Source organism: Erythranthe guttata, chromosome 11 (assembly GCF_056151865.1).
Source record: "Erythranthe guttata isolate IM_541 chromosome 11, IM_541, whole genome shotgun sequence".
NCBI classification, from domain to species: domain Eukaryota; kingdom Viridiplantae; phylum Streptophyta; class Magnoliopsida; order Lamiales; family Phrymaceae; genus Erythranthe; species Erythranthe guttata.
The window spans coordinates 19,123,866-19,136,847 of record NC_142543.1 but is presented as its reverse complement, the minus strand read 5'-3'; the positions used below and the strand labels follow the sequence as shown (position 1 = coordinate 19,136,847).

General features: G+C 36.5%; 1 protein-coding gene across 1 annotated transcript; it reads right to left on the bottom strand.

The window, feature by feature from the left end:
• Positions 1–2,338: 2,338 nt before the first annotated feature.
• Positions 2,339–3,163, bottom strand: LOC105960863 (uncharacterized). Its single transcript, XM_012985073.2, has one exon. It carries the CDS (start codon positions 3,089–3,091, stop codon positions 2,543–2,545), a length of 549 nt encoding a protein of 182 aa, XP_012840527.1. The 5' UTR covers positions 3,092–3,163; the 3' UTR covers positions 2,339–2,542.
• Between the last annotated feature and the right edge of the window lie 9,819 nt (positions 3,164–12,982).

The window sequence follows — 12,982 nt, the reverse complement described above, 5'->3', positions numbered from 1 at the left end:
CCAAAAGATAGAAAAGAAAATTTATTATGACCTTTTTTGCATTAATTCGGGATTTGGGTAGACTATTAAATAAACTTGAGGTGGACTAAATAAATATATATGTATAATGTAAAGGATTTTTTTCGTAATCGAGAGAGGATGTGAGTCTTCCACCTTTGACCAAAGGATGCTTGTAATTGAATAAGATTAATTTTGTAGGTAATATGTACAAGGGAAGTAAAACAATTATATACCTAAAAAACTACTGCTAATAATAATAAGATTTTTTATTGCAACATTACATTTGAAACTAAATTATAGTAATTTTAGCATTAAGTCAAATACAAAGTAAAAATTAAGATAATCCAATACAACGTAATTCAAATTAACCTAATCTATGTAATGGTAGAAATCTTATACACAATAGAACATCGATAAATTAATAATCTCGTTTAAATAATAGGTTTTCTCGGTTCCAACTTCAAGACAACGAGTTAAAAAATATATCGTCAAATTAGTATTTCGTTAATTAATGGAATTTGACCGGTTTCGAGTATATTAATTTATAGAGATTTAACCGTAATATAAATAGTGTATCAAGTAGCCACTAGTGTGTGGTGTGTGAGAGAGAGAAAGTCATGCCAATCATTTGGGTCGAGGATCCAATCTAAGCTGAAAAATAAGATTTCTATGTCGAAGCCCAAATCCATTATTTTGGGCCTAGCCCAAATAAATTAATTTAGCCTTAGACTAAAAATATCATTTTTGGGCTAGTTGATAATTATGGTATCCAATTTGTTTATGCCCAATTCGAGTAAAATCCCTCCAATTTTGATGGTATTTAGCAAAATTTAAACTCGTATTCCTTCGATTCGGTCTCGTAGATGCTATGTTGCGTAAATTTTATCGGGTAATTTTGCACGATTAAATTAATTTAAAATGCTCAACTCTCAAATCATTTGTATTTTTCTTTTCAAAATATGTACAAATGGAATATAATGAGTTTGTCACACATTCTAAATCGATTTCATCGTACATGACTTTTTCAGTTCAACTGACATCTTTCGTATGATCTGCAGGCTTGCAGGCTAGCTCTTGTACAAGCGCAGAATTTACTCAATGAATGACTTCACTTATAAAATTAAGGGGCTATTTGCCAAATCCCCCTCATTGAATTTTGAATTTATGATAAATCCACATTTTTTTGTTCATATTTGTGATAAACCCAATTAATTTCAATTATCTAAAATACCCCTATTTTAAATTACTGAAAGTTACCATATATTATTATGGAAAATCAATTAATTCTTTTTAAATATTCAAATCCCCCAAATTTCTCACAATCTCACGTCATTCTAGTTGTTCTTTTTTTTTTTTTTTAACACTTTCTTTATTTCGAATTAAACAAAAATTGGTTTTTTTTTTTTTTTTTTTCTTTCAGTTTTTTAAATTTTGTAATCCACTACATACTCATCAAAAACCACTATAAATTTCATCGAAAACCACTATGAAAATGAAGTAAATATTAATATAAAACTAAACTTACCGAAATCTACGAATGCACTACGAATTAACTCATCAAAAACCACTATAAATTTATCGAAAACCACTATGAAATTGAAGTAAATAGTAATTTAAAGCTAACGTAATCTACATTAATATTAATGTAATCCACAACAAACTTACCGAAATATATTTCGTAATGCACTACAAATTAACGTAATCCACTAAAAACATACAAAAAACGAAATCCACTATTCCCGACCCTATATCGTCTTCCATCTCCCATGGCCACCGACGCCTCCCTGAAATTTCAGAAAACAGAACATCGAAAAAATAAAACCCTCTACACACTCGTAGATATTGAAAACCACTATATACTCATTCAAAATCACTATTAAATTATCAAAAATCACTATAAAATTAACGTGGTCCACTTTAATATTAATATAATCCGCTACAAAACGTATCAAAAAATACTAAAAATGTGCATATTCCACAACGAATTAATATAATCCACTACTAATTACAAATAAAAAATAATAAAAAAAGAATGTTAATCCACTCTTTCAATCCACTTTTGGTTCCTAGTTCGCGTATTTTCTCCCCTTGAGCAATTTCATCAAAAATAAATCATGAAACTGACCAATTAATGGAGATATTTAATTGTCTTAAAAAATCCAATTAATGCATCTGTGGTACACAATCATAAAAACAGAGAAATAACCATTTTTATGATTGAAAAACAGAGAAATAAAACAATTTATAATATTATGTAAGACAATACAATCATAACTCAATTTGCTCAAAAGGATGGCAACTGATGGTAATATTTTTTTATATGGGAAAATATACCACGATGCCATTAGAGAAGCAATCACATTAAGTAAGAATCGCGCGACGAGCGCTGCGGCCGCGGGTTGCAGAAGATTTTGTTGGAGCTGCCCTGAGTATGGTGGGTAGGAGTGAGATGCCAGAAAAGAGCGGCGCGACGACGATGGATGATCATGTACTAATACATTCATTGTTGTATTAATACTAGTATTCAGTCGACGATGGATGATCATGTACTAATACTAGTATTCAGTCGACGTGATATTCCCGGTGTTCCACCGTTGGTTGTTGGAAACTGTAGATCGAAACTCTTGCCCTTAGCATCGGAAACCAAATGCTGCCTAAACATAGCTATAAAAGCCTCCGCCCTCCGATTCAATTCCTCCTTCGACAGCTGCTGGTCATCTGAATCATCTCCGCCGTTGACTTTTTCGATCTCGTCAACCCGATTTTTAATTTCTCCGGCGTCCGAAACAAGCGGATGGCTGCAAAAATGCTCTTCGATTATTACTTTCTTCGTATCGAGTACTTTTGAATCTTCGGCTACGTCGTCGATTTGATTATTCGACGAGGGTTTGGAGGGTTTGTAGGGTTTGGAGGAGGTGAAAAGAATGGCGAGGAGCAAGAGATTCAGAGCTAGGAAAGCCCACACGCGCCACTGCGCGAAGAGTGACACCACCACCGCGCGTTCTATGCACGCGATTAACGCCGCCGTCCCCGCCGCGAACCACACCGCCTGCAGCTGAGCGTCTTCTCCGATCATCTTTTCCCCACACATTTTACACACACTAAGAGATGAAAATTATTGGGTGTGTGTGTGTGGGTGACAAATTTAGAAATACTGCTTGAGGCCATTTTTATAGAGGGAATGAAATTATATGAAATGATTTTTTATTTATTATTTTAATTTAGCTGATTGACAGATATGTGTCATTGGGCTGTGTTTAGAGAGAGAGAGAGAGAGAGAGAGAATGAGTAGCAGGCTTTGTTTTGTAATGATAAGATGATGGTGAGGAGTGAGAGAGAGACAAGAAGACATTCTCTTTGTGCAAAATGGCAGCACCATCACTGATTTTTATTCACTCCCCCCACTTTAATTTTTTTTTTATACAAATTAATATACCAAAAATGTTAAATTACTCCTCACCCACTGAGGTAACGACAAAGTACGAAAAACCTCTTATATTTGGTTAATTATTGTGAATCTTTTTACACGTGTGTCAAATTTAGTGCAATATTTTCGGGTTTGTATCCGTTTAATTCAATTCGAACTCCACACAGTTAAACAAAATAATCATAAGATGTGTCATTTGGCTTATAAATATCAAGTTGTGATGCATCATAAACAATATTTTGCTTAAAACAAGTATAAATTAGAGAACATTTCACGAAATCTAGAAAATTTTGTAGAATTTAACACCATAAGTGGACGCGTAAAAACATTTATAGTTTATGGAATTTTTTCCCTCTTTTTTATTTAGTAACAAGTGGGGTATTTATTTATCTTATTTATAGGTGATATATTTATGTTTGAATGTTTTGGGGGTGGGGTGGGGTGGGGGTGGGGTGGGGTGGGGTTGTACTCAAGACAGCAAAACTTTTTGCCGGAGTTTGAAAGCTGACTTAACAGAGGGATGTTGTGCTGGTTTCCAAAGCACGCCTATTTCTTATGCTCTCCTAATTTCATCATTTTCAACCATAATATTTTTTATTTTTTTTATTAATTCTAAAATTTTTGATTCCGACTTTAAATATTATTACAGGTGACTAAAAAAAATGAAAATTTCCTTTCTATTTTTATTCCAATTTTTTAAATTACGATTATCGAATTATCTTGCAACATAACTGGATTTAATTTTTTCACCTTTGAAAAAATTAGGATATTTGCAAAATTATTAATTTCGATCCGAGATGTTCGATTATTATCCTACTTATGCTTAAACATCACATAATCGAGCTTACGTTCCGGTTGATTCATCCATTTTTCAATATCAAAATTTCTTTAGTTTCCCTCTAAATTCCCATCCGTTTTGTTCTCGGGCAAACTACTTCAGGTTCGGGTTCCGAATTTCGAATTTTATAATAATTATTTTAGTTTTTGTAAAGAGGAAACTTCACAATCAACTTTTTTTTTCCGAGAAAAAAAGAAGAGTGTGTTATTATTATGCGTAATACGCCAAATCACCCGGAAGGGCGAAGCCTTCATTACAACTCGTACCATGCCTAAACGCTAACATATAAGCTAATAATTGATTACCAGAACGTTTAATAAAAGAGAAGGAACAAAACTCAAACGATGGAACAAAAGATAAAACCTCTACTATAAAAACTCCGTGAGTAGAGTTGGTTGAAATACCTACACGCAAGTGCACGTATCGTATAAGTAATATAGTGGACTAAAAGTCCGGATATCGAACCCACATAGAATATTTACTTATTTAATCATAGACGCTAAATCCTACCAATTATTATCAAGCCCACCCTACACAGTCGAATTTGGAGAGAACTAACTAAAATAAACTAAATTAAAAAGCAAATTAAAAAGACAAGAGCACAAAAGCAATTAAAAACGAAGGTTTAATCAGAGTAAACAAGCCTACGATTTTATTCTCCCCCCTATGTGATTATTACTCCCCCAATTTCTTCAATTTATGCAAGCAATTAACCCGGATTATTAACCTGAGATGCTAAAATAATCATAACCCGCTTCCGCGTGTATTACGATTCTAATACTCTAGATTCAGTTACTATATTCCTATGCAATTGATTCTAGAACACAACATTAAGCACAAATCTCAATAATGGCTACCTAAGAGATTAACTATATTCCTATGTTAATACCACAAAGGCTCTTCTACCACAGTTCTAATTATTAACCCGATCTTCCGATTCATGCGATTAACAATAACATAAAAGCACATAAGGTGATCAAGTTCATGCACTTAATAAAACAAGTAGAAGAAATAATCCGGAATGAAAACTTGCATAAAATCATAGAAAATGGTTCATAAATCCCACATAGGGTTCAAAATAAAATCATAGAAATAAGAAAATTAGCTACTCATGATTAAAGGAAAAACACAAATAAAATAAATCATAAACGATAAATCTTTTTTTGGAGTCTTCGAATTCTTCGCCTTCATTATTGCTTTGTTGCTCTTGAAATTGCGTAAAAAGATCTCCAATTGTGTGATTGGCTTGGTCTAATATAGGGTGAAAAACTTGGGGAAGAAGGCAGTTTCCTTTGCAATTAAAATCCCTTTACTGCGCTGCCTCGGGGTCTCGGACGGCCGTCCCATAATTTGAACTAAAACTCGGACGGCCGTCCGAGCTTTAGATCTTCAGAATTTTGATTTTTTCACTTTTGGCCCATATTTTCTCCAAAATTGCAGTTTTGACCCCATACTTTTCCAATTATTCAATTTGTACCTAAAATGCAATAAATCAACTTTTTAAGCACCAATTATCGTTAAAACACACCAAAAGCTCAAATAAAAAAAGTACGATAAAGTGTAAAAATATACACTTAACACACCCCCAAACTTGAACTTTTGCTTGTCCTCAAGCAAAATCTACCAATAAGCAAATAACTCAACTATTACATCTCATTACATAGATCAATGATCAACTTCACGTTTTCAGAACTTGTAATTATAATGACAATTCTTAGGCATTTGCAAGCTCAAAATTCAACAACACTTAGTCACTCACCATTACCAAAAACCACATTTCATACAATTGCTTCAAGCATCCAATATTTGCAAATTAAAGATAGAAAGAATTTATACTTACATGCATATGCTTGACTCCAAATACTCACCAAATTATTCTACTCTACTAATATCGAACATTAAGCTATTGGGGTCATTGGGGCTTTGTGGCTTTCAATTGTTAGGCTCTTTGGTTCGAGGTAGGAAATACGGGTATATGTGGCTATTCTTCTTGAATTGAGGTGATTACGCCAAAATTTGAAAGATAGGCGTTTGAAACAATGAATTCACCTCTAAGGACTTTAATAAACTCGATTCTCAAAAGTTCAAAAGTCTCCACTTTTGCTTTTGAGGTAATAGATCGAGCTTTCAAAACAATTCAACAACTAGTCATTACTTCTCCCTTCTAGTTTCTCTCTCTCTCTCTCTCTCTCTCTCTCTCTCTCTCTCTCTCTCTCTCTCTCTCTCTCTCTCTCTCTCTCTCTCTCTCTCTCTCTCTCTCTCTCTCTCTCTTTTTTTTTTAATATATATATATATATATATATATATAGAAGCACATATATATGGATTGAGCTTTCAAAACAATTCAACAACTCGTCCTTACTTCTAGTCTCTTCTTCTTCTCTTTTTTTTTTTTAATATATATATAGAAGCATATATATTTATCTCTATTTTTTTTTTCTTTTTTCTTTTTTTTTTCTTTATTTTCTTTTTTTTTTCGAAGAAGAAGAATGACCTTATAAAAAATTTCGACTGAACTCCAAGGGGTATTTTTTCAAGAATCTCCACTTTCTACCTTATACACATTGGCTAAAAGAAAGAACACCTTTTCTTCGAGGCTCAAATGAAGGTTCTAAGGATAATTTCGATAAAAATGTCGGCTTGAAAGGCTCAAACGGTTTAAAGAAGGCCCAAATCATATCCCAAATCACTCACTACTCAATACTTTGTATCATAAATTTCCTAAGTTGAGTTTTAAAACTGAACATAGCATGATCTAGCAAAAATTAATTCCAAATTTAAAATACAAAACATTCAACCAAAGCAATGCACAAAGTGTGATTCCTAGCAATAATTTGCTTCTAAGTTCCGTTGAATCGAAAGCTAAACAAACATCTAATCCTTATCACACAAAACAAAACATTCAACCAAAGCAATGCACAAAGTGTGATTCCTAGCAATAATTCGCTTCTAAGTTCCGTTGAACCGAAAGCTAAACAAACATCTAATCCTTATCACACAAAACAAGCAATTTCATCATCAAACATTGATCATCTCTCAGCATCATAACTCATCGATGCGTTCGACTCAAGCAATTTTTTATTTTTTTTTATATTCCGGAAAAAAACGATAAAAGCAATAAAAACAAATAGAACCTAATGCATGCAAACTAAAACAAATAAGCACAAAAACATGTTTTTCACCCCCAAACTTAAAATTTTCGTTGCCCTCAACGAAATTAGCACAAAGTTTAAGGATAGAAAACACCTGATTTAGTCGGAGTCGATGTGATCGGGTGCTCCTCTCTCGCTCTCTCACGCTCGTCCTCATCGGAAAACTCGGGTACGGGCGGTGGCACTTTTCTTTCCCTTTCCCTTCCCTTTGGAAGATGATGCTTCGCTCATGCGGCCTCGTTTGTTGGACGACATAGTTGGGAGAGAGGTTGGAATAGATTCGGTGAGAATTGGTTGACAATCGAACTCAAAATTTGGTTGGAGCAAATTGTCGAACACCTTGTGGGCGTGCCTTGAAAGAGTAGATTTTGGAGAATTTGGTTTGATTCTCTAGCCTGCTTGTGTGTGGGATTTGGAGAGAAGGAACAAGGAGGGTTTAGCAAATAATGGGGGGATAAAATCTGATTTTTTAAATTTAAAACGCCCTAAATAGGTTCGGACGGCCGTCCCGGTGTTTGTGCTAAATGTCGGACGGCCGTCCGACATTGTTTTCTCCTTACTGGTCATGGGACGACCGTCCCACAGTTACACCTATTTTTTGGATGGCCGTCCTATAGGCAGAGATGACAATTTTTTCGTTCTGTTTCCCAGACGGCCGTCCGGGATTTTGCTTGCAATTTCGGACGGCCGTCTCGACCCCCCGACCATGTTTTCGACCCTGAAAATTAAAATTCAAATAAATTAATTAGAATGCATGCCTATGACGATAAAAACGAAACGAAAAATTAAAGAAAAACTACGAAAAACAATAAAGCTCGGGTTGCCCCCCAAGAAGCGCTAAGTTTAAAGTCTTCAGCCGGACGTTGCTTCTTTATTTTCAAGCAAAAGTGACCGAGGTCACTTGGCATTCTTCACTCGCTTCCCAATACGGTTTGAGCCGGCTCCGCTTCATGTTGAACGTACGATTTGAATCTCGCTCCTTTATTTTGACCACTTCGTGAGGAAGAATCTCTTGGACAATAAATGATACCGACCACTTTGATTTGCGCTTCCTTGGGAATAACCACAGCCGTGATTTGCACAATAACACCAATTATCCTTTGTGCAATTTCCTTTTGACTTTCTCCTTACGACCACAATAGCTTGACTCATCCTTCTCTCATGACTTGCTCGAGTCTCTGGTGGCAACATCTTTCTTGCACTCTCATCGCCGTTAAGACTCAAACTCGTATGACTTTCTCTCGGAGGAGTTGAAATTGAGTCCATGAAGTAAACTTGCTCCTTTCGATTTTCGTTTCCGCCATCATCTCCTGCACTCAAAGATGCCTTCCCATTGTCCAAGATCGAAACATCAAACTTTTATTATTTGTAAAATCCATAAGCTCAATAGCAAAACAATCATTATTATCACATGGATTTTTATTAGCACTAAAAATATTGAATTTGATTGTTTGATCATGCACAGTCATTGTAAGATCACCACTAGCACAATCAATGAGAGTTTTCGACGTGGCTAAAAATGGCCTCCCTACGATAAGAGGTATCTCCCTATCCTCATCTATATCAAGTATAACGAAATCTACAGGGAAGATAAATTTATTAACCTTCACTAACACATTCTCTAAAATACCTTTTGGGTAAACTAAAGATCTATCGGCTAATTGAAGAGTTATAGCCGTCGGTTCAATTTCTCCTAACCCAAGGTTTTTAAAAGTAGAATAAGGCATAAGATTAATGCTAGCGCCTAAATCAATGAGCGATCTAAAATTTTTACCTCCTATAGTACCAGGGATAGTAAACTTACCTGGATCGCCGAGTTTTTGTGGAAGAGGCCAAGTACGAATTGCACTAATTTGCTCCGTGAGTTGGATCATCTCGTTCCCTTGCAATTTCTTACTTTTCTTCACGAGGTCCTTGAGGAACTTCACCCACTTTGGCATCTTTTGAAGTGCTTCAATGAATGGAATATTTATGCAAATTTCCTTCAACTTGTCCAAAAATATTTGATATTCGGCGTCGAGCTTCTTCTTTATAAACTTTTGAGGATAAGGAATTGGAGGGACTTGTGAAGGCATCGTTGACAGTGGCTCTTCATGAGTTGATTTTTTTTCCTCATTCACTTTCGGCTTCTCGATTATCGTGTTCCTCTTCTCTTTTCGCGAGGCTTCCTCCAATTGCTTACCGTTTTTCAAGGTGACGGCTTGGCACGTCTCGACCTCGATCTTTTTCGTTAGCAATCGTTGTGGATATGGGATTGGTTCCACCCATTCAGCTACAGTGACTTGCGGCTTTATTTGAATATCTTCCCTTTTTTCGATCTTGACATCGATAGCTTGGCATGTCTCGAACTTTTGCTTTCGAGGATCTTCCTTATTCGATGGCAATGCTCCTGCCGGACGTTTCTCTTGATTCACAACGAATTGAGCAAATTAATTCTCCAAATTCCGCAGCGAGGCTTGGGTAGCGGTCATGAATTGGGCCAATATCTCATCCGTGTTTGATTTTTGGGCCGGTGGATTGTTGCCTTGATAGCTTTGTGGAGGAGTGGCTTGATTTTGGAATTGACCTTGAGGTCTTTGATACCCTTGGCCTTGTTGATTTCCTCCATATTGCCCTTGTGATCTCCACCCTTGATTTTGGAATTGGTGAAGCGCATTGTTGACGTAGTTGAGCGACTCCACATCTTGTTGGCATTGGAGCGTGTAATGATTTCCACCGCAAATTTCACAACATGGAGAATCAATTGCTTGGACTTGTTGTGGTGGACTTGCTTTGATGTGCTGCAGAAGGAGTTGATTTTGTTGAGCAATTTGGGTCACTTGAGCTTGAAGTGCCGTAATTGCATCTAACTCCAACACTCCGGGAATTTTCTTGGCTCCACTAACCGTCCTCTCGCTTGACTTGGCAAACCGATTTTGTGCAATTGGATCCAACATGATACATTGCATCCGATATCGATTGACTCATAAAATTACCTCCGGTTGATGCATCTAAGACGGTTCGTGCATTCTCGTTAATCCATTGGTAGAAGATGTGGATTTGCCGCCATTGTTCGACTCCATGTGTTGGACATTGCCTCAAAAGGGTTTTAAATCTCTCCCATGCCTCATACAATTGCTCGCCTTGCTCTTGGACGAAATTATGAATTTCTCGTCGGATTCTCTCGTCCTTCTCGGGTGAGCTATAAACTTTCATGAAAAGGTTGAGGAGTTGAGGCCACGACGAGATAGAGTGGGGGGCTTGGGACATCAACCACTGGCAAGCTCTTCCTTGTAAGGAATGCTTGAAGAGAATTAATTGAAACGCCTCTTGGAAAACGCCGTTTTGACGGTGGGAATTACAGGTATTTAGAAAATTGACAATGTGAAGATGGGGATCTTCACCTGCCAATCCATTAAATAACCCGTTATTTTGGAGCATCGTCAAGAGACCTTGCTTGATCTCAAAATTGTGCGCCTCAATGGGTGGATATTGGATGCTCGGGCGGAATCCGTCTAGAGTTGGGATTATGTAATCTTGAAGTGCCCGTGGCCTAACTGCTGGTTGTAACGGAAGTTGAGGGGGTGGGTCTTGGATGCGAATTCCATTCGCATCGAGTAAATGACCCTCTGCGTCTCTGCGTTCTTCGTCTGCCATTATATTGTTTGCACGTTGACGTCTCCTAGCGGTTCGACAAGTGCGCTCGATTTCGGAATCAAACGATTCTCTAGCAAGATCGAGTCTCCTGCGCATACACAGTACCTAAAAGAAAAATAAAATAAAACAAAAATTAAATGGGTGAATCGTGAAAATTGTTCAAATCTAGAGCTAGAATAAAATAAATAATTAAAATAGTCCCCGGCAACGGCGCCAAAAACTTGTTGGTTGAAATACCTACACGCAAGTGCACGTATCGTACAAGTAATATAGTGGACTAAAAGTCCGGATATCGAACCCACATAGAATATTTAATTATTTAATCATAGACGCTAAATCCTACCAATTATTATCAAGCCCACCCTACACAGTCGAATTTGGAGAGAATTAACTAAAATAAACTAAATTAAAAAGCAAATTAAAAAGACAAGAGCACGAAAGCAATTAAAAACGAAGGTTTAATCAGAGTAAACAAGCCTAGAATTTTATTCTTCCCCCTATGTGATTATTACTCCCCCAATTCCTTCAATTATGCAAGCAATTAACCCGGATTATTAACCTGAGATGCTAAAATAATCATAACCCGCTTCCGCGTGTATTACGATTCTAATACTCTAGATTCAATTACTATATTCCTATGCAATTAATTCTATAACACAACATTAAGCACAAATCTCAATAATGGCCACCTAAGAGATTAACTATATTCCTATGTTAATACCACAAAGGCTCTTCTACCACAGTTCTAATTATTAACCCGATCTTCCGATTCATGCGATTAACAATAACATAAAAGCACATAAGGTGATCAAGTTCATGCACTTAATAAAACAAGTAGAAGAAATAATCCGAAATGAAAACTTGCATAAAATCATAGAAAATGGTTCATAAATCCCACATAGGATTCAAAATAAAATCCTAGAAATAAGAAAATTAGCTACTCATGATTAAAGGAAAAACACAAATAAAATAAATCATAAACGATAAATCTTTTTTTGGAGTCTTCGAATTCTTCGTCTTCGTTATTGCTTTGTTGCTCTTGAAATTGCGTAAAAAGATCTCCAATTGTGTGCTTGGCTTGGTCTTATATAGGGTGAAAAACTTGGGGAAGAAGGCAGTTTCCTTGTGCAATTAAAATCCCTTTACTGCGCTGCCTCGGGGTCTCGGACGGCTGTCCCATAATTTGAACTAAAACTCGGACGGCCGTCCGAGCTTTAAATCCTCATAATTTTGATTTTTTCACTTTTGGCCCATATTTTCTCCAAAATTGCAGTTTTGACCCCATACTTTTCCAATTCTTCAATTTGTACGTAAAATACAATAAATCAACTTTTTAAGCACCAATTATCGTTAAAACACACCAAAAGCTCAAATAAAAAAGGTACGATAAAGTGTAAAAATATACACTTAACAAGTAGATAATCGCTACAAGCAGCGCGCATGTGCCTCACAGTCCAATGCCGTTGGGCATCCGGAGAAATTGTGAACAATCCACAAGTTTACACACTCCTTGGGAGTCTCTCGACACCATAGCAACCGGATAACAATTCTCCCCACGTGGAATGGCGGCATCAAATTTTATTTTGATGGAGTCCTCACATGGTGGTGACCAACATGTTTGAAACTCTGCTTGCCGCGCCTCGTGTGCTTGGATAAAATTGTTAAGTTATGATGTGTAGATCACCTTGATAGATTTGACGGGAACACATGGGTATGTCACTGCACGCGAGTAGGTGATCTTTGTCGGAGTCTCTGCCACGTAAAGATGAGCACGTGAATCTCAAACCTGCAAGATTAAAACACGTGAACTAAACCCGGGGTTGATCCGTCGGAAACCCCTCCGACGTTCAAGTCAGATAAATGCTTAGGCAAACACTTGGGTAGGTAGAACAATAGCATTTTGGGTATCAGAACTAGAGAATAGAACAT